The sequence below is a fragment of the Ctenopharyngodon idella genome, chromosome 5 (genome assembly GCF_019924925.1).
Source record: "Ctenopharyngodon idella isolate HZGC_01 chromosome 5, HZGC01, whole genome shotgun sequence".
In the NCBI taxonomy this organism is placed as follows: Eukaryota; Metazoa; Chordata; class Actinopteri; order Cypriniformes; family Xenocyprididae; genus Ctenopharyngodon; species Ctenopharyngodon idella.
Window position 1 is genome coordinate 43,975,521 of NC_067224.1, and position 23,390 is coordinate 43,998,910.

At 36.7% G+C, this 23,390-nt stretch overlaps 1 protein-coding gene across 11 annotated transcripts in view; it reads right to left on the reverse strand.

Annotated features, from left to right (window-relative positions):
• Positions 1-23,118, reverse strand: part of LOC127513072 (peripheral-type benzodiazepine receptor-associated protein 1) — a 125,717-nt gene extending 102,599 nt beyond the window's left edge. For 7 of the 11 annotated variants that reach the window (XM_051894564.1, XM_051894554.1, XM_051894553.1 and 4 more), the window contains exons 1-3: positions 22,910-23,117; positions 20,600-21,378; positions 18,174-18,480 (exon numbers count right to left, since the gene is read on the reverse strand). In XM_051894564.1, the coding sequence (XP_051750524.1) occupies positions 18,174-18,480; positions 20,600-21,267 (975 nt within the window). In that variant the 5' untranslated portion in view covers positions 21,268-21,378; positions 22,910-23,117. Of the gene's footprint in view, positions 1-7,228; positions 9,442-18,173; positions 18,481-20,599; positions 21,379-22,909 lie in introns of those variants that run through there. The other 4 variants (XM_051894557.1, XM_051894563.1, XM_051894561.1 and 1 more) reach the window with 4 other exon arrangements.
• Between the last annotated feature and the right edge of the window lie 272 nt (positions 23,119-23,390).

Consider the following 23,390-nt stretch of genomic DNA (forward strand, 5'->3'; position numbering starts at 1 on the left):
ATAGCTTGTCAAAATCACAACCTATTTTAGTATTATTGATACTATTATAGTTTTTGATATTTTGAATTAGATTTAATTAATTTTAGTTAAAGTTAGTTCATTTTATTGTTTGTGTTTGCCATTTTTTATTATTTTTTGTTTTGTTTTAAATATGTCTGTATAGTTTTGTATTATGTTTTAGTTTATTTTAGTACTTAAACTAAACAAAAATGAGAAATGTTACTAGCTGAAATATAGTAAGTTTAATTTTTTATATTTTATTTTATTTAAATTAAATTGGTTTTAGTTTTAGTTATAGATAACCTTGATCACAACCACATACTCATTAACATATTACCACCCATATTTACATATACATGAAAGATGTATGCATGTATTAGCACTGACAGACTATTTTGCATATACATGTGCAAGTAATAGCATATCAACAACTTAAATACTGATGCATATGCAAACAAGTCTGTCAATGCTAATACATGCATACGTCTTAAAGGTACAGTAGCAAAAACAGCCTTGATGAGGATGGAAAATGATGACGAAAACCTAATTGACCTATGGCTGATTTTGATGCAAGAAACCTTGACTAATCACATAAATAAACTTAAGAGGAAAAAACAACAAGAACAAAAAAAGATGAATAATGTCCTTTCAGTGTCGAGGGCACAGTGTGAGAGTCTGTAGTGCGAGACAGAACTGTAGATGTCAGATCGACACTCTCTCTCAGTCAGAGATTTACAGTGTTAAAGTGTCACCTTGGCCACCCAGTGCAGACGGCGGGTGTTTGGCGATCTGACAGGTGCTCGACGTGTGAGGTTGTGTGTGCTTCACGCCTGGTCTGTGCTAGCATACGTCCAATGCTCTACAAACCTGCCCAGCCCTCTGCTATAGCCAAATACTCAACATAATACAAATGGCGGTGATGCATATTATACTCGAGCTGCTGTAAATCACCAGTTAGGGACAGCAGATGTAACTTAGCTTTGGAGCTCATTCTGGGGCAGTCATGTACTGTTAAATAAACTATTAAAATAAAAAGTTCCAATCTGATGGGTAGAGCCCTGTGATTGTCATGATGTGAACAGAATCATGGAATCCAGTCATAAAAATGGAACACAGTAAAACATTTTTTTCACAGAATTTAGCAAATTTTGGATGCATAAATCAAAAGTAGGGCTGAACATTTAAACAAATCATTATATGGACTAGTGTCTGTGAATATTAAAGGACAAAAAGACTGCCATCTAAATATAATCGTCTGCACGTCTCAGTGTGAATGAGTGCTGCAGTTTCGTCTACTACACACATGCTGAAGCACACGTGACGCTCTCTGTGTTTTCAGTGTCTGTCATCTCACATGAACTCCAGAGCTGCTCTGAGAGTCACTTCACCAGCAGTTCACCATTTCATTTGATTAAAAACTATCGTCACATCACACAGAAACTCAAAGGTCTTCACTACAACCCACAAAGGGTGTGTTGAAGCATCAATACTTCCAAGATGTGATGTGATTTGAGTATGAAAGGAAAGTGAAACTTCATTCCCACAGAAATTAAGTACTGGAAAGAAGAAAGTAGTCATTCTAAGAGTCGATGACCACAATGAATCAATCTTTGATTGATTGTAATTATGATATACAGTATTGTGTGTTCATGTGAATTCTAAATACAAATGACTTGCTAGACAATTTAGTGTCTTCAAAATTAATTACAGGCCTTTCGGTTTTCATTATCATTGTATATAAACATTTTTATATCTATATTTCATCATTTCCTTGTTCTCCTCCTCACTGATTGGTTCTTTTGTGCTCATTCTTACCAGCACATGCACACTCACACATTTAACATCTCACCAACATCCACAGCTCATTATTACACTGATTAATGCATATGACAATGCATGAAAAAACAAGTCATGACCAGTGGCCGTCAAGCTCCAAAAATGATGCAAAAGCACTAGGCTTGCTACGATAGTCGGTGTTTATGATGTTACGCTGTGTTCAGCAGCACACAGATTACATCACTTGCCAACCGCGCTGTCGTTTTGATTTTTTTTTATAGTAATACAAATCATTAGTTCAGTTAGAGAACAGACACTACAATTAAAAACTAAACGCGTTTTTAAATTGTAGTGCATGAGACGTTTTTAATTCGTGTTTTTAATTCAGCATGAGCCGAACAAGAGTCGCGGCACAGATCAGCAGCTGGAGTCGAACTGACGAAAAAAGTGAGGCAAGCTGACTGACAAGACAATGGCGGAAGATTTGGTTTCAAAGCGAAAGAAGCAAAATTCGTTTCATATTTATTTGGCTCCACAGTGTTTGCTAATTTTCTTTATTTTATTTAAACTTTGTGTTATTTGTTATTATAGCTGTCTTATTCGTTTTGTTAATAAAAGTTCTGTTTAATATAAGCGAGTTTGTCATTGTACTGTTTAGTTTTGTTTTTAGAATAATACTGAACCCACCATTCAAGCAACTGCAGCCTCCGAATTGCCGCTAATTAAACTTTACATTATGAGGCTACAGTACACTTTTTTTGTGGCTTTCTCTTTTTTGGTGCTTAAAAAAAAAAAAAAAAACACACATTGCAACAGAGTGACATGAAACACAAACTGCTAAACATCTCTTGTTTTCCATGAAAGGAAGAAGTCAAGATGAGTAAATTAAGACAGTTATCATTTCAACTCACTGCAAATGTGTATAAAACAATTTCACCTCACTGTGGTCTGTTTTGGAACAGCAAACCGCCGAGAACTAATGGTGTTCGGAAACGGGGTGAATGGGGTGAACACTTGAAGGAATCTTGTACAGAGAAAACTACCATAAATTAGTGGGTTCAACAAAGGATAACCGGTGTAGATCCCAACTGGACTGAGACAGGATGATAATTTGGACATCCTCCGAAAGGCCTTTTAAATATCAGACAGTGTCTGAACCGTGTGTGCCCCCCGCAGGGCTGGAGAGTGTCACGAATCGGTCAGGAGCAGCGGGATGGGCGATATAAGGGCACCACATCCCTGCCACGAATTCAATCATGCATGAGCCAAAATCCATCTTTCTATTCATCCATCCATCTATTTCTCCTCCCAGCATCCCATGGGAGCACTTCTAATAGAGCTCGCCCTCCTCCCTCTCAGTGTCCCAATCTTACTCTCAATTTCTATTTCTGGCCCTGGAGCTCCAGCCTTTATAATTCGCAGCCCTTTAAAGGAATAGTTCACACAAAAATCCTCTTACTCACCCTCATGTCATCAGAACAAACATGGAGAATTTTTGATGTTCTTAATGACAGTGCAACTCGATCACATCTGTCAAGCTCCAAAAAAGACACCCTCATGACATTTAATTCTGTATGATCTTTAGTACAAAACAAAAGGAGATGTTAAACCAAATGCACGACAAAGCAGATCGTGAGCAGGGTCTGTCAAGCTCCAAAAATGAGAAATAAAAATGTAAATTAACCATAGAAGTATATTTAAAGTAGTTCATGCAACTGTGCACTATATTCAAAGTCTTTGAAACAGGTCCAAATGCATGCTTTTATTTGCTGAAATACCACACAATCTTCTGTTCAAATTTGATGTTTAAAAAAAAAAAAAAAAAAAAATGCACAACAAAAAGGATGAAAGTAGTACACAGAAAAATCCCCAGAGTTAAATCAACTCTGCTCAGATTACATATGGTCCCTCTCTATATAGTGTTAAAGTAACACTGAAGCAGAGTTAAAGTTAATGAGATTAATTCAGTTATGATTGAGTGTTAGTGATGAACACCTGCTGTTAACAAGCAGAATTACTGAAGAGAAACACAATAACTACAAATGACTTCCAGCCACAGCCTTAGATGAAATCAACTTCAGACTAAATCTCTTAAGATCTGATTAAACAACTCCCCAAACAGCATATTATCTCATTAACTTTAACTCTGCTTCAGTGTTATTTTAACTCTATGTAGAGAGGGACCATATGTTCACACAGTGTAACTGAGCTCTATTTACTGACACAGAACAGAGAAAGAAGGTCAGAGTGTGCGTGTGGTAGTGCACTGATCTTTCACCTAACCAGTGACCTGTTTTAAGTACAGAGATGCAAAGAGCTCCAATCAAATCAATCTTGGTCTCAGTGAATCCTGAAATGCATTGCTGGACATGAAACAGTCAGACTCTTTTGCCACCGGAGTTGAAATCTCACACACCGACCTGTGCAGTCATGCATTCACACATACAGCTTAGAGACAGCTTATTCTAAACCCAAACTGATGCAAAGCACACCTGAACAACTGTAATGCAAACACAAAAGACACCAATGCGAAGACTGTGTGAATGTTCACAACAAATGGTATGATGAATAACAATGATTATTTGTTGTGCATGTCACCCTTTAAAACTGTAGCCTCCCAAGGTGCTTAATTTAAAGTAGTTAAAGAACTGTCAAGTTACTCTTTAGAAAAAGTAGTAACAAGCTACAAAGAAAAAGAAGACAGAGGCTAAAAATGGCGGGCAATGTCATAAAAATATTTACAATAATAAATTATTAATGGTAAAAAAATAAACATATTGTAAATATGATAAAAATAATTAAATATATATTTATAATTATTATATTTACAATATATTTATATACAAAACAATAAAAATATATAATATATTTAAGATATTGCCACACATTTGACCATATTAATGATGCTAATGATAATAATGAGGGCAATATCTCAAAAATATTATAAATATTAATAATAATTATTAATGTTAAAATTATATAATATATATATATATATATATATATATATATATATATATATACATACATACATACATACATATATATATATATACACACACACACACACACATACAGACACTGTGGCTAGTGGCTTTCCAAAGTTACTGGCCACTCAGCATTTTCACTGGCCACAATTTTGACATTGATACCATGGGGAAAACTGTCATATAGATATTTCTAATATTATCTCATAATTTGGCAGCAGGTATATTAGGCTGCTGTCACTTTAAGACCTGACGCAATGATCCATTATACTGTTACACATGCGTTTTCGTTCTCAAGTGTTTACGTTCACTTAAAACATAACTGACTGTGAATACTCGCCAAGACTGTCATTTTGACTTTATGTTGTGTGTATTTGACTGTTTAAGTGCAATACGCGCAAAAAGAAGTCAATTTAGTACTGAGAGGCAGATTTATATGCGCGCACTTAAATCTGCAGAAATAAGAAAAAATATGCACAATACGCACAATCCTACGCTGAAATTCAAGCCCTGTAACACCAACAATATTCACCCGGAGCATATGAAACGAGTCGGGTTTGTGCGTCAACCCGCTACTTTCATGCTACTAAAAATGCTAGTTAAGCATTCTAGTTAAGCATCACTAGTTTTTCTCCCTAACACTGTGTGCGCATGAGAAAAGAGCACGTGTCCAGGTCAAGGTCATCAGAGGTGAGGCTCGTCACCAAGCACCCGTCACTTAAGCCACGCCTTCACACCTTCAGAATGATCACTGAGGTCAGTAACAGGAACAAGACAATCTGCAGCGCTGCTATTGATTTTCAATGAGGCCGCATTAAGTGAATCCTGTGCTGTCCCACATTGAGTCTGCAGCAGGGAATATGGGTTGAGGTCACTCACTGTGTCTGAATTTGGCTGCTGACAAACGCATTACAGATAAGACGTAAGGGTGTTTGATATGTATCGTCTACTATAATATCATAACTGTTGTTTTAACACTGTGGAATCTGACATTATCAAGTATGTCACGTGCTTTTATAGTGCACACTTTCACTGCATGATGTAGAAAGCAATTAGAATGACCTAAAATTCAATAAATGAGGTTAACATTTTCTTATATTTCTATATGATATAGTAAAGCAATATCACACAAGCAAACATGCTGTTTTTCCAGAATATCAGCATGACTGCAAATGTAATATTGATTTTATTAAACAGTTTAATAAAGAAGTTAATATTGTAAGTTATATTTTAGTCAATATTGTCTATTTTTGCTCAGTTTTGCCAATGAAAATAGTCCCAAAAAAGCCACAACAGAACAGTTTTGTGTCAGAGACACACAGTTGTGAATCATTCCTGAATGAATCAGCATTTTTGAACAATAATCCATTCATTAAGAGAGTCACTTGCTTCGTTCCTGAATGAATCAGCAGCTGTTTGAATGAATCGGTTGAATGAATGATTCAATGACTCAGTGATTACCACAGTGACTTGCCGCCAACTACACTGAAAAAAATTGGTGCAAAAACACTTTCCACTCAGAAATTCTTAGTAAATTTCATAATTACAAAGAAACAGCAAGTAACACATTGGATTAAACATGACACATGCCATTATTTATGCTTAAATATTTTTTGCAATGTAAATACATCTAAACGCTGCTTTAGATGCAGCTTCTGTGCCACTTCTGCACTGGAAAAATGGATTTTGTTGATACTGATTTCATTTAATTGGTAGCAGCCTATAGTGTCTTATTATTATAATTTAATTAGATTAAATGTATGAACTTGACATAATAGATTATGCATACATATAATAGGAAAATCTGCTGATACAAAGGTGAAAATGAGAACTTTCTATTTCTGCATGTGTTCGTGATTCACATGATTGATTTCTGGATGGTGTTCTGATTCGATTAGACCTTGAACTCTGACACAACAGCAAATAAATACTAAAACAACAGGGTGAAACACTATAGGGATTTTCACCCTAGGCTTAACCCTGGGTTAACCCTAAATAATGGAAGGTTTTAACCCTGGGTCAAGCTACGTTTTACATCTCCAAACTGCTTTTAGCCCTTGGGTAAACAGTGAAACAATGCAGCACTACAGTGAGTTTCAGAAAACCAATCATGAACTGCCTCAAAGCATGCCTCATTAAATATTCATGAGCTTTGCTCAGAAACTTTCACATACTGGGTTTAGCTTCAGCATTTGAGAAAACAGCTAAAAATGTTGCTAAGAACAATGATTTCCACATTTGGAGAATAAATCGGAATGCATGATCAATGCACATAATGTGCATCATTAACCTCATAAATATGCAAATAAGAATGTCAACTCAAATATACAGTGTGAAATTTCAAACCTGACAACTCCATGGTTAAAAATGACTGGTTTTATGAGAAAAAGACTATGACTAGCCCACAAATATGCAGGAATATTTGCACACGGACTCCATATTTTTGAGAAAACAGAGAAACGCACCTTTCCAAAACCTCCTGCCTCGCATCCGTTCAGCCCCTCGTACAGAGAATGATGCCGCTTGCCCAAAACGGTGGGCGGCACTGTCACACTGCCGTTTCCATTAGTCGTGGAGGATCCCAGGTTCATCCCACTCAGGTCGTCTGAACCCAGCGCTCTCTCCTCCGGCTTCTCTCTGTCGGGATGCCCGGGGCCAGCTGGAGATTCGGGTTCACCGCTACTCATCTCTGGTGTGGGTGAACCGTGTTGAGGAGGTTCGGACGGCTCTGGCCTAGTGCATAAGTCGTGCATTACTTCGTTTCCGACAGGTTTCAAGGATGCCTCCAAAAGGGTATATTTGCAAGGACATTGAGGAAATAGATTTACACCGCTTGAAAAAAGTGGTATAAATCTAACAGTCACAGGTTTTCTAGACCAGCTTCTCAAAAACGATTCATTAATGCAAGAAAAAATGCAAAGTCGCAATACGAAAAAGCTGTTGCGGATTCTTAAAGAGACACTGCCAAGCTCACGTACCTCAAATCAAGTGCATCGCTCTCAAAATAACTTCATATATAAAAAACAGAAACGTCTTGATGTCTTGATGTACAAAAGGAAATCCAAGATCAAGAAACGCAGAGAGATGTATAAAGCTCTGATGATATTTAGTCACCAGGACTGCAGCAAGCTCTCAGCATGTTGCCGTCATCCATATATTGCTCAACGTCCTACTGCTGTTAATACAAAAGAGTCAAAGAGAGGGAGAAAAAAGGGACAACCGTGTAGAAAGACCAAGACAGAAGGTGATGTCTTATTTTCTAACAGGTCTCTTAATTTCCTCTCTCTCCACAGACTGGATTTGCACTCGGCTCATTGCGCCGTCCTCTCATCCTTATCATCCCCTCCGCATGAATGTGCCAGTTCATGAAGGAACGATCCTTGTTTTGAGTGATGCTTCAGCGCTCACGCTGGATCTCGGTTCTCTGCCTAAATGTGTGTTTGGTAAGATAACAACATTAAGATGAAGAGGAGGAGAGCGTGTGGCTGAGCGAGAGAGAGAGAGAGATAGAGTGGGGGGGTGGGTCTTCCAATCACATTCAAGCAGGCTCTGGGAGAGATCCAATCACGGGCGCGGAACAGGATGGTTTCCATGGAGATGACGCTGGAATGATGTCGCTCTATTGATCGTCAAAGAGGCAGCGCTGCTCGACGGAAAGGACCAAAGGAGGGCCACACGCACCTTCTCCAATATTAGCATTGAGAGACAATGGTGGTGATGACGTACAGTGTCTGGAATGTGGGATTAAATAGGAGAGTGTGGAAATACAGAAATGCACTAGGGATTCTATCACTGAAGTCCACATGATGAACCCTATTTACTGTATTAATGCATGTCCCTGGTCTAATAGCAAAATATTTATGAAGGGCAAGTGTTCAAAAGCCTGAGAAAAGAACTTCCTTTTTGACAGATGTCAGTATTAGTTATTGTTAACCAATCATCAAACAGCTATTTAGTCATTGCTTTAAGCTGCTGTTGTGAGTACTGAAACATCTTGACAATGGTTCCTTTTTATTAACATTAGCTAACTTTATTAATTAACATGAATTAACAATGAAAAAACACTTTAGTAATCTTAGTTAATGTTAATTTCAACATTTACTAATACATCATTAAAATCTAAAGTCGTACCTGTTAACAATATTTAATAGACCTGAGCTAACATGAACTAACAATGAAAAGTTTTATTTTTATTATTTTATTATTAATACTGTAACTGATATATTGATCATTGTTAATCATAGTTAATGCATTAACTAATGGGAACTATTTTAAAAATGTTACCATAAAAGCAGAAGGTTAATGTTATTGTAGTAAAGGTTACAATCTTAACCAATAATAGGCAATAAATTCAGAATGCATACAGACAATTGTTAACTAAATATATTAAAACATTTTTGTTAATTAAAATTAAGCTGAAATACCACAAAATAAAATATAAGTATCAGATGAACTAACTAACCGAAATAACTAAGGTAAAGCGCTAAAAATACTAATTGGAAATAACTAAAACTGACAACGGGCAACGGACATAAATTAAATGGATCATGAACTGCGTTGTTTTATAATGTTTCCTGGGGTTTCCGGGGGTATAATGTTAGTATGCTTTTTTCATTGAAAATTGTCATCATTTAGAAATAAAAGGCATTTTTTCTACCCTGATTTGAACGCTCTGTTTTAAGGGGCGTAGGCATTGATTTCTTCTGTGGAGGCGGGGTTTCACCTGTCGAGAGGCACATTCCAGGACGAGTTGCTCATTGTGCCTGGTGTCCATAAAAGCTTTAAAAGCTATTGGACTAACAAAGAAGTTTTCAGTTCAGAGACTTACAGGATATTCTTATAGTACGATGACCTTTTTTATATCAAAAGCTCAAGGAAAAGTTGTTTCTCAATTCATGACCCCTTTAAACCTAAATATTTATATAAAGAAAAAAATGGACAAAATATTTGTGTGTGTAAAATAAATAAATATAAATAAATAATACTAAAATAACATGCACCAACAGAGATGCATCATACTACTGCAAGTAAAATATGAATCCAATTTTATGACATTCAGACAAATACATACAGAAGCAGATAAAGTGCATTGAAAACCCTAGTGGTTTTTAAATCAAATTACCCTGCAATGCTATCCACCTCCGTAGAGTTCAACTGGCTCGCTCTCATATGGAAAAAAGCTCCTCTAATTGCCTCTCCACTGAGCAAACACACACAGAGATACAGTGTAGCCCTTGCGGGGAGAACAACTGAACTCAGAGCTGATGAAAACCCCCCGTGTTTGTGTGTCTGAGGTAAAACACGCTCCATTAACATCTCATTAGACGTCAAGTCTTCACACAAAGAGACACAATTTCATGGGGTGGTTGCGACGCTCATGGCTGCCTCATCAATTATTACGGGTTTATATTAAGACGGATTTTACTGCTCGGGTGGTACATGCAATGAAAAAATATTGATTGGGACCACAGACCACTAGACTGGTTGTCATTTCTTTTAAAGTTTTTTGAGAAATGGTTTTCCCAATTGGAACGGCGTCAAACTTCAGTCACAAAGCAGTGCAAAACCAAGACTGAAAGTACAGGCAGCAGGAGATTTTCCTTTCTCATCTTATAAATGAGATTTATCATCAGACTTAAGCAGGGAGGAAAAATGAGATCAGCAGTGACTCTTTGCCAAACAGTCTAAAACAAGCTGACTCAAGTACCACACAAAAAGATGAAAATATATAAAGTGGGATATAAAATATATCTGCATACATACAGTATAGTCACATTAAGTGATAATCTCAACTGCTTAACTGTTTAAAGCATCAAGAATGTAACTATATTACTCACTGTGCCAGACCATAAACTTAATTAAGATACATGAAAGGCAACAGCACACAGCGTAACATGTTGCTTCCAGTAACTCTTCAGATCTGAGTTGCTCTCTGGCCTCTAACAGCCTGAAGCATCAAACACACTCAACAGCAAACGACCAATCTAACACTGTTAACCTACTGACACACTGTGAGCTCTCAGCAGTAGATACAGAGAAAACACAGACTTCTGCACAGTGCTGGTTTGAACTAGGGTCAAAAACACAAATGTGTGACCAAAAGAAAGTTGCAAATATGTCTCAGATATTTAAAGTTGGCATGAATTCAAATTTGGAAAAAAAAGTTTTTTGGCTTTAAGTATGAATATGCTAACCCTAACCCTAACCCTAACCCTACTGTTATCTACAAGCTAGTGTGCTCCAAAACAATGAAACAAATTTTTATTTAGGAAATATAAGCGTTCAACACCACCAATATGGATGAATGATTTTGATGACATCACGCTACACTTCAGCTTCTCGTCAGATTTTCTGTCCAATCAAATGCTCTCTAGATATCTAAAGCACCCCACCCCCTACATTATAAATAGATGCTGAATCTGTGGCTAAAATTGGTCACTTGTTCACACATTTACTATTTTCTTCATAGTGAATGGCACATAGTGCACTATATAGGGCATAAGGTGGGGGCTCGTCCGGGATTTGAACTCAGGACCTCTCACCAGGACCTGGTTTCACGTTAGCGCCATGCGAACCTCCACAGCGTGCACACAGTCTACTCCAGTCCAGAGACGCAATAGCGTAGAGCGGATGACATGCGCGAGTCTGCGCAGACCACAAAACATATCGTATTTCTCCTCGTAATCTCTAACCAAGGTGAAACGGTTAGAGATTAGGAGGAAACTGAGACTTTACTGAGCTCAATGGCTCTGGCCGAGCTGTGACAAACAAAACGCTATTAGCTATTTTAAAAAAGGGGAGGAGCTGTTTGATATGTCCCACCCTGTCTTCCTGTTTCAGTGGAAATTACATCAACACATTGAATAATGCCGCGTGTTTCAAGGCACTTCAATGGGCCTTTAAAATGTAGACGCAAACAACGATGTTGTATGTAGTATAATCCTCTGTTTAATAACTGTTATCTAACCTTTGACATTCATGGGTTTAGACACCATAGTGACTATTTTAATTCATTACTACAGTTAAAGGGGCACTTCAACACTGGCAAAATGGGCTTTCAATAAAACTTGGCTGCCTATACAATAGAAAGGTGAAAATGTTTTTGAAATCGGTGCTACCTGATAAACTGAGAAAAAGGCTGTTGTCTTCTTTTGTCAAACAGGTAGGAAAACTTCAATACTCATAATGCACTGGGCATGTTGCCGCCCAAGGCCACTCCCACCAGTCTGCTACGGATACAAATACTGCATTACTTTAGTAGGAAATACTTCTTAGCAAACTTTTAGTCACAATGGTGTCGACTTATATTGTTCCCGGGTGCAAGAATTCAAAGAGTAAACATTTAGCGGGAGAGAGTTACTGTCATTTTTCAGTGAAGGATCCAGTGCGTTAAAGGCTGCAAAGAATTGTAAATACAGAAAAAAAATGAAAGCTACACGTTAAAGTATCTAACATAAATGGAGGGCTCATCATCTGAAAACTGTGAAAATACAAATTCATAAACTTATAGAACTAAAACTTCCAAAAATAACAGGATGAGAAGATTCTTTCCACTGTGCTTCTTTCCATCTAGTTGTATTTGATTGATCACTGGAGATGAACTGAGTAACACAAACACGAAAGACCTGAGCTAAGAGTGAAACCCAGTCTGCGATGCAGAGAAAGCCAAAAGAGAATTTACAGCAAGCCAAGTGACATATTCAATAACCACAGGGGTCTGATGTCAACATCAGTAGGGCAAGATCAACGTACTGGACCAAACAGCAACAGTGAGCACAGCATTAGAGCGGTATATCGGACAGACTGCTGAAGAAAAACATCCTGTTAAAAAAAAAAAAAAAAAAATTGATTGTTGTTGAATTGTTGTTCATCTAATGTTCATCTTAGCAAGAGTAGAAAAACTGTCAGATTTTGGGTGAACAAGGCTAGAACATATTTAGAAAAAAAAAAAAAAAAAAAAAAAAGTCCTTTTAGCTTGAAAGATTAATGAAAAATTCATAGTGATATTAAGCGTATGAAAGCTAAGAGACCAATGAAAAAAAACATACATATAAAATATATTTCTTATATATACACATATATATGGGTCAAAGACGTGACACCTAAATTTTCTGCCCGGTTTTCAGTTAAAATTTGGTTTAAATGCATAAAAAGATACCATATATACCGTATGTAGTACCTCTCCTGTGCATGTACTCACTTTAACTTTTCAAAAAACATTAGTTATTTGTAATTTTCTGTTATTTAAAGTGTCAAAATATGTGCTGCGACCATCCGGCCATAACTCTAAATTTATTCAAATTCATTTTCTGCACTATTTGGCATGATTTCCAACATGTAATCCTGTACAAAATTGCAAAGCATTCATATTTATATTTCCATCATAATATACAAACAGACTTTGTCTGATGATGTCCATTTTATGAAATATGTGGTGAAACCATCAAAAAACGACCACTTTGGGACTTTCATGTTGAAATCCATTCAAAGAAAGGACGTTGCATCATATACCAATTTGCGAAGGACCCACGGAAGCACCGAGCAGGTTTGTCTTAAATTTGGAAAAAAATAACCTTTTTAACGGCTGGTATGTAGCTCCCACATCTGGATATCATGTGGTATGACCTCAAAAAAACCAATAAATATTGAGTTATTTCTGCAAATATATACTTTTATTACAAATTTCATAGTGACCTTTTGTGGGAAGCTAGCTTGTTTTGTTTAGGTGGCCAATTCTGTGCCTGTAAAATTTGACTGAATTTGAAAATATCATGTGGTGCGACCACTGCAGAGTGTTTCCCATGAAAGATATATGTCATAATAACATAACATAATAGTTATAGAACAAAAATATAAGGTCATTCTTTACAGAATCTCAAAAGAACTGCAAATACCTTGTTTCTAAACACTTTAATTAATGAGAACTTTTTAATGAGAAAAAAAAAAAAATGTTAAGGAAATGAATTAATTTTAAGATAAATCACAGTCGCACTATATGACATTTTTTAAGGCTATGGCCAATTTATCTAGATTAAAAAAAAATCTAAAATCACTTAATTTAAAATTTTAACATGAATTTATGTGTACACGTCATTCTTAATGTTTGAACAATTGCAATAGATATTATTATTTTTTGTATTTTAAAATTGGCCTGTTGAAAATCCTTATACATCATTGACCCATATATAACCAAACATATAAACCACTGATCCTCAACAAAACTTTACTTCAAAGACCCAATGTTACTCTAAGGAGAAAAACCTGAGAAAGAACGAGGCAAAACCAGAGAAGAACTCATTGAACCAGTGATCTATAAAGCTCTCTTGCATCAATATGTGCCTCCACCGGCTCTATTAAACACTCCAACAGATTCATGTAACCAAAACTACACAAGACAAAACCATAAAAGAGCCACAAACTTCAGAAGCCTGAAACAGGTCTTCTAGACACAGCGCAGGTTTTTAAGCTCGAGACACATGAATGATCCATTGGGTCTTTGTCATGTAGAGAACGTGCGTCTGGCGCTGTCACACTGTTGTTTGGGTTGATCTCAAGCTAATATCAATAATTCAGAGCTGTTCTGTGTAACCTCGCACCAGTTTTTGGGAGGAAAGGGGGGAGTGACCCAGTTATGCCAAAAACAGACCCCAGCGACTCTATTAGCTCAAAATAAAACATAACAACAACCAAATATTTTGAATTAGGGGTGTGCAATTTTGACAAAAAAAAATTATATTTCAATATTTTCTGGGATTCTGACGATCACAGTTGTTGTGTGTGTGTTTTTGTGCTGGTATCTTGGCTCCAAATCTGTATTGTGGAGCACAAAAGAAGATATTTTGATACTAAATGGGGTACAAACGACACTGGACCCTGTTGACTTTTGTTATATGGGCAAAAACACTGATGCACTGATGCAAAATATCTTATTTTGTGTTCCACAGAAGAAAATCATAGAGATCTGGAACATGAGGGTGAGTAAATGATGACAGAATAAACATTTCTAGAGGTACTGTACCTTTAAGATATGTGTAACCCTGATTTATAATAAACATTCGGCCATTCTTCATGACACTTGAATGGCAGCGTATATTCCTTAAAATAAACACACCACATGTCAGTGGGCTTCTTATAGCCCAACAGCTGCACTGAATACCTATAATACCATAGTATTCTCAAGGCTATTTAACCCCTTAACTGTCACTCTTACAACTTAAATGGTTGTAATTCATGAATGCTTTAGAATACAGACCTAAAGTTGGACTTATTTTAAAGAAGACATTCAAATAAATGTTGTAATATGAACCATGACACCGCCCACTAGGGGGATGAGCCGTCGAAAAGGTTTAAAAGTACCGTTTTTATGGTAATGCAATTTCTGATTTCAAAACGGTTTTCACAGGATGAATTTTGAGTTAAGCTTTCGAATGATATCTAATTTATGATGATAACTAAAATATGTGATAGGGAAAAAAGGGAATTAAAACATGCCAAGAGCAGTTAAGGGGTTAATGTCTTTCTTAAAAATCAGGTTATAAAATAATAAAGGTTCATTAAAGCTAAATAACAATATAAAAACACAATATAAATGACAAAAGCACATAACAAAATTACTCAAATTAAAATGAATAAACACCATATAAATGATACTAAAATATATAAAAAGTGTGTATTTTTACACAATAATTACACTTTTTTTTTTAAGTGACTGACTGATAAATGTGTTTCTGATTCGTGTGATGATGTGCAGTTGCAACCCAATGGTGACTCTCGGCCTGAAACATGCACATAATCATCATTATACAAGCCAACAACAACTGCACCGAGCTAAATCATCGTTATGTAGTCTGTGAGTGAGGTAATCAAGCCAACTGAGTGAAACCGTCTATTAAACAGATTTAAATCTGGGGAAAATAGAACTAAGACCCCATAATCAAGATTTTAAACATCATAAGAGCCCTTGCAAAACTGTTCAGTAGCTTACATAAACAACGCCAATGTCCAGAAGTTCAACTTTAAGCCACTAACTGTACCTATGTACAGGGCACTAAAAACGTCAGAACAATCAAAACATTGTGACACAAGTTTCACAGTGGCAGTAGAGTTTGTTCTGTACTTGTGAATTATTCATACCACAGTGTCAGCACAGGAGGGGGTCTCTGTGTCTTTCATTTGTTCACTCTCTCTTTATGGTTTGCATTACACAATAAAATCAGACAAAAAGTTTTGTCAAGACAAACTTTGATGTTGGCTCGAGAAGGCCTGGCTGGAAAGTTTGAAGAAGTTTTAAAAGCTTGAAGTTTGAAGTACTCTGAAGTTTATAGTTTTAAGCTTAAACTTTGAAGGTTTTGAAGGTAATAGCCTACAGTCTATCAGAAAACAGATAGACAGATAGATAGATAGACAGACAGACAGACAGATAGACAGATAGATAGACAGATAGATAGACAGATAGATAGGGTGTTTTACCATGTTGCCAACATTGTTAGCATGTTTCCAGCACTGAATTAGCACATTGCTAGATTGTTTCTAACATCAATTAGCACATGCCATGTTTTAGTACGTTACTAGTATGAATTAGCACATTGTTAACGTTTTAACATGTTGCTAGCATGATTTAGTATTTTGCTAACATGTTTCTAACATGAATTAACACATTGCTACCATGTTTTAACATGTTGCTACCATGTTTTAACAAATTGTTAGCATGAATTAGCATGACCAGAAAGTTAAGAAGTTTTAAAAGCTTAAAGTTTTTCTCAGGTTGAAGTAGTCTGAAGTTTAAAGTAGTTTTAAAGCTTAAAGTTTGAAGGTTTTGAAGGCAATACAGTCTATCAGAAAATAGATCGAACGAACGAACGAACGAACGATAGATTATTAGATTGTTATGTTCCTAGCATTAACACAACACCAACATGTTTTAGCATGTTGCTAGCATGATTTATCACACTGTTAACATGAGTTAACACATTGCTAGCATGTTTCAGGCATTGAATTAACACATTGCTAGCATGTTTCTAACATCAGTTAGCATACGCCATGTTTTAACATGTTTACCAGCATGATTTAACACATTGCTACCATGTTTTAACATATTGCTAGCATGAATTAGCATGTTGGTAACATGTTTTAACACATGGCTAACATGTTTTAATATGTTGTTAAGCTTTTCTAGTGATTTTATTGTATAAAAATTGACACCCTCAATGAAAGTCTATGGGAATTTGGAATTGTTTGGAAGTCTGATATGGGAATTCCCAAAGTCGCTTAAGTTAGAAAAGATATACTAACGTGAGTCAGAACAGTCTGAAGGTCTCTAACTGCTAACCCTGCTGCCCACAACCCATTGAGTGTTGGATGAGGATTCGACTTCAACTACAATCACAAATTAAAAGTGCTAAACTACAAACGTGATGGCAGATGTGCGAGACCAATGGTCAAGTAGAGAGGTTTAGATAAAGGGGTTTGAGTGATTAATAATCAGTATCTAACCTGACGAAAAGATATTTATTCAATGTTATCCACATTATATTTCATCTGCAACAGCATTGTGAACTTTTATAAAGATATGTTTGGTCATTAACTTTAAAATGCATCATTATGGAGAGTGAAAGACACGCGACTGGAAGATCAATGTGCAACTACATTTCTCTCCGTTATGTTAGGAAATTAAATTCAATCTGGAGGATCTTAACTGTGATAAGATGATTGACACAAACAGTACATACTTTTAGGGCATAATATGAGTAGGCAATTGCGACGCAGCCATGGTTTCTAAGTATGTTTGCATTTGTTGTCATGGCAACTCATTGTTTGATTGATTTATGCACCTGCTCCTTGTTTAGCTCTTTAGTTACTCTGTGTATATATAGCCCTGAGTTTGAGTTGTTCTTTGTCTTTTCTCATTTATTTTTAGTTGGTTGTTATTCTCCTGTGCCCCTGCATGTTTTTTGTTTTGGATTATTGTTTAATAAAGTGCCTGCTGCATATAGATCCTGCAACCAATCCTTTCCACAAACCATCCATCTATTCTGAGAGACCAAGGGCAATGTTAATAAAACTGGTAACTACAAAGAAACACGGCAGCAATGCAGTGAAGTTGAAGTGAGCGTTTAGGGAACGTTTTTCTGACTGATTGCATTCACTGTCACAATCGATTACATCTAAAGAAGGTTAAAGACTCAGCAGCTCTGAGGAAATGTGCCTTTCCACACTGATCTAATTCCAGATTCTGCAAGCAAGATCCAAACTGAACCAATAAAAACTTATTCTGTTTGCAGAAGTGTGAGCTGATGAAAATCTGTAGGACACAACCATACAAGCTCTGATAAAACCACTCAGAAACATTCAGAAAAGCACACCCTGGTCAGAGGAAACAGCACAAATAATGCTATAAAATAAAGTTCTTACCAAATCATCCATATTGTCCTCTGAACATCTGGATGTTGAGCACTTCTCCGATCCCTCATCAGATGAACCCGGCTCAGGTAAATCCTCCTCCAGAGGGTCTCCTTTAGACGCCTCTTCCTCTGTTGGAGATGAGCTGAGCGGAGGAGTTTCACTCTCCTGCTTCTTTTTCTTCTTCATAGGATGAGAAGATTCACTTCGGGATAGCGAGCAGGAGCGGAAGAGAGCGAGATTTCCTTCCTTGACGCCACTCAGAAGGTGCACGCAACTCTTTGACCTCGGCCTGGAGGGTTTTACAACACACCCTTTGCTGAAATACAATAAAATATAAATATTAGATGAAAGACTCACTTAAAAAAAAAACTTAGACATGTTACCCTGGTAATTAACTGAAATAAGACTAATTTAAGTTGAAGACTTTTATTATTAGTTTGATATTTAAAAATATCAAACTAATAACAAAAATGGCAAAAGCACAACTAAAATACTAAAACTTAAACTAAAATTAAATTGATAAGGTAACACTTTAGAATAAGTTAGTTCATTAGCTAATATTAACTAACAATAAGCAATGCATTTTTTTTTTACAGTATTTATTCATCTTTAACGTTTGTTAATAAAAATACAACTGTTCATTTTTAGTTCATGTTAACTCAGATCCATTAAATAATATTAACAGATACAACTTTTGATTTTAATGTGTTAACTAATGCAGTGAACAGACAGAACCGTACTATAAAAAGTTACCAATAAAAATATAAGTTAAAAGCTAATTCAAAATATTAATAATTACTATAATAGTATAACAATGAGCAATACAATTGTTACAGTATTTATTCATCTTTGTAAATGTTAATTATTTGTTAGTTCATGCCAACAGATACATTTTTTTTATTTTAATAATGTACTGTTAAATGTTGAAATGAACATTAACTCTTTCTGCCGCCAGTGTTTTTTGTTTTTTTGTTTTAAAGTTGCCAGCCACTGCCAGAATTTGATAATTTTCACAAAAATTTTCATGGCCCCCAGAATATTGTTGTATGAATAACTGAACATGCAATATATCAAAAGAAAGAACAGAGCCTCTGCTTAAAAAAAAAAAAAAAAAAAAGAAGAAAAAAAAAAGTTTTATTTTAACTTCATGCATTCTTTTTTGAATGTAAGTAAATTTAATAAAAAAAAGCAACATTTTGAACAAAAAGTTGAGAAAATCGTGTTTTTTTCAAAGACTACAAGTGCATAAGCAGTGCTTTTTATCGCTTGTTTCTGCTAATTTTTTGCACGTGTTTTGATCCGGAGATTCGGTACTCTTTCAGAAGATGCGTAATAGCGCCCCCTACTATATAACAATGAAAACACGCAAAGCCAAATATTCCATCAATGGCGGGGAGTTTACTAAGATTAATAAATGCTTTAGAAGTATTTTTCATTGTTAGTTCATGCAGATAACTAATGTTAACAAACGTAATCTTATTGTAAAGCGTTACCAAAGAAAATATAAAATAAAAGCTAATTCAAAATATTAATGGTATAATAGTATATACTAGGGCTGCCCTTGACTTAAGATTTTTCTAGTCGACTAGTAGTCCTTCATTTAAGCGATTAGTCGACTAATCGCACGTGTATATTAAAAAGCCATATAAATCATAATAATGAACTTATGATTTATAATACGTAACCTAATCAGTGCTCAAGCACACGCATAAAGCTTGCTGCAGTGCATCGGCAAAAGTAATGATTATGAACGTGTCGTGAAAAAACAGCAAGGAGACTGTCTAAACATTTTAATAATTTATTGATAAGTGTGTTTTCGGCTACAAAGATGAAGTCGACGATGCTGATTCGTCATCTCCGCAGTAGTGGACGTGCCTACATGCACATTTCATACGAATTACATAATCTGAGAATATTTGTTTTCCATTTGAATTGGGTGACAATCGCTTGACATTTCAAGCTTTCTATAGATAAATTTCTCATGGCAGTGAGGCAAGTATACACTGAGTTTTGGTTTGGCAGTAAATCCTGTTTGTTTTCTTTATTTTACAAATTTTCTTGTTATTGTGAGTTTACACAAATAAAAGTAGACCCTTTACAGTTTCGAATGATGTATTACTATTTCCCCACTTGGATATGCGCCTAATAATAGCACACTCTTATCTAGGTTAACGTTAAAGCTACTACTTACATGTTTCAAAGGATGAGCCACATTTGAGGTTGATGGATGATAGGCGAACGTTTGGATTTCCTGCCCGACATACTGTAACTACCCGCCATAATGATCTGTCCCTCATGGACAGCGTGACTTTACCACAAGGTTTTTTTTCTGCGACTAACCAACTAGTAAAATTTTTGGTCGACTAAGTCTCTTCTAATTGACTAATGATTAGTCAAATATTAGGGGGCAGCCCTAATGTATATACACAACGCACCCTTTGCGGTCTTCCTTTTCCTCCTGTGATGGTCGGCTGTGGGCTTCCAGCAGGTGACACAGGAAGTAGCTTTTCTCTAGATCCACTTCCTGTTGAAGGCGCTGAAGTAAAGCGACCTGCTGCCCATCTGCCTGCGCTAGCAGCGTCTTCAGCAGCTCCTCGAGTTTGCGATACGCCGCACCGTTACCTTTACATCCAGGTTTGAGACCTTGTACCTCGGTTTTGTTGATTCCAGCAATCTCATCAGCTAGTTGACGCTTAAGATCTCGTGTTTGTCTGAGATTCGAGTTCTCTGCACGTTTCCCCTCCCGACTCCGCCAGCGCAACAAACGCCGAACCTCCGCCGCGCGCTCTCGGCCCAGAGCTTCCCGCTGCCGCAGCAGCTCCAGTGTCTTCTGCTGCTCGTGACGGTACGTCAGCTCCCTCAGCGCGCGCTCCCGTTCCTCGCGTGCCTCCTCCCGATGCCTCCGCAGCTCCAGAGAGAAGCGCCGGTGAGCCTGCTGGTTTCGACTGCGCTCCACTTCTAACGTGGCGCGCAGACGCTCCACATCCCGCCGCGGATCAGGGCCGGAATCACGCTTGGACCTGCAGCAGCTGCGTTTGTGGCTGGTCGAGCCTTTCTTGGAGGAGAGAATCGGAGGGTTATTGTCATCACAGTTTTCGTCCATGATGCCGTTAATGGAGGCCACACAAAAGTCAACTCATGCCTGACAGAAAGCATGCAGCTGGGATGAAAATGATGATGTTATACAGCATGCACACACAATCCAACATGCGTACTGAAAAGAGCAGAGATGAAAGATGGTTATCAGCATGCCAACAGAAAGATTCAGAACGTGCCCCTTTTATGCTATTTTTAAGGTTTACATGCATCCAAGGTAAAAAAAAAAAAAAAAAAAAAAAAAACATTTATTTTCACATAATATCCATTGCAGCATCAGCTCTTTTCTCACAGTGTCTGAAAAGGTTAGTTCGAAGATTCGGTTTCTCTAAACCCCTCCTTTCTGAGAACCTGCTGTGCTCTGATTGGTCAGACGGCCCAGTCTGTTATGACTGGTCGACCACTTAATGCACGTGTCAGAAACCAAACGCTCATTAGCATATCTGAATGTCAGCTCTTCCAGTCTCAGCTACAACTACAGTGTTTGAGGGCGGGGCAAAGGAGACATCGTTTGCTGGAAGCCAATGAAGACCACAGGCTGGCATTATGCAAATTTGTTGCAAAGCCACATAAGTTCAGCAGGAAGTGAGACTGGAATTACTGACGACTCATTTCTGGCAGTTCAGAATCAAGTCTTTCTTTCTGGGAGACAATAACTTTATTTATCATTTGATCTTTGAAATTTTGCAGATCTTCTACATTCACAAACAGCTATATTACAAACCACATGAAAGGTAATCTCCAAAAAAGCATAAAAGGGGCACTTTAACAAAAAGAAAACGTATGATCGCATGCACAATGCAATCAGTCATAAACCTGATCTAAATCAGGTTGGATTTGTTTGGTTTTGTCAACTAGTTTCATGTAACAAGCCACAGTAAATACTGCACTTGTTTAAACAAACTAAACTAAAGGCTAAATGAACAATAAAAACTCTGACAGTCAAACGTTTGGACACACCTATTCTGTTATAATTAATTTCCAAATATTAGAATAATAGTAAACTCTATGAAATAACACAAATGGGAATTATGTAGTCATGTGATGCCACAAATTTTTTTGTGCACATACATTATTTGCAGCATCATTTATATTTTGCCTACACACCTACTTTAAACACAAAAGCATACACCTTTAGATTAAATGGCTTTTAAAATGATGAGAAACACAGTTCAGTCACGTGTGTCCAAACTTGACTGCTGGTGTATATAAGTGACAGTAAAAAAAACTTAATTGTAGTCATTAGGCATATTCCAATTTAGCTGACAACTTATTTTCTTTTACACACCGAATAATGTTATGAGACCTCACCTATGTATCACAGAAACCATCAAAACCTCTTTGTCACTCAGAAATATGCAGAGAAAACACGTTAAAGTGTTAAAGGTTTGATTTAAGACAAACACAATGACACGCACACAGAGATACAATGAAGCACAATGATAGAAACACGGTGACACAATTATACAAACATATAAAACGCGATAAAACACACACACAATGATACAATGTATCATATGTGCATTAAAACAAAACAAATAAGCGTCATACTGCGGTAAAAGTCTCTACTCAGACGCGTGTCAATATCTCCACAGAGACTTTAATGAGAGAATAAATGAGCTGCAAACGCGGGATATAAACACACTGACCTTCCTCCGCATGAAAACATCAAGATGGGTTTCATATATTCCTCTAGTTTCACTGGAAACCTCTGAAAGACGCTTTTAAACTGGCATTAATCCTCGCGAAACCGCGTCAGCGCGATGTTTGTCGTTGTTCGGTCGCGTCTTAAGCACCAGTTGCTTCAGATTCAGTGTCCGGCTGCTGCTCTGGACATCAGAGATTCTCTGAGGACACAGCGACCGCTGCTGGACGCTCGGCGACAGTACAACACTCGCATTGAGCTCAATTCATTATTCACGTGGGTGAATATTTACTCTTATTAGGGCTACTTTTCTATAATACCTTTACAATAATAACTTTAAACTTTTTGTTGTTGTTAAGTGTAACTTTTCTTAATTTCTTAAGTGTGTTAAAAGGTGGTATTTCTCAGCTATTTGCCAGAATATATTATATAATAACTATATAACATTAAAATCTGGAATATCCTGCTTTGCACTTTTTCCTAAC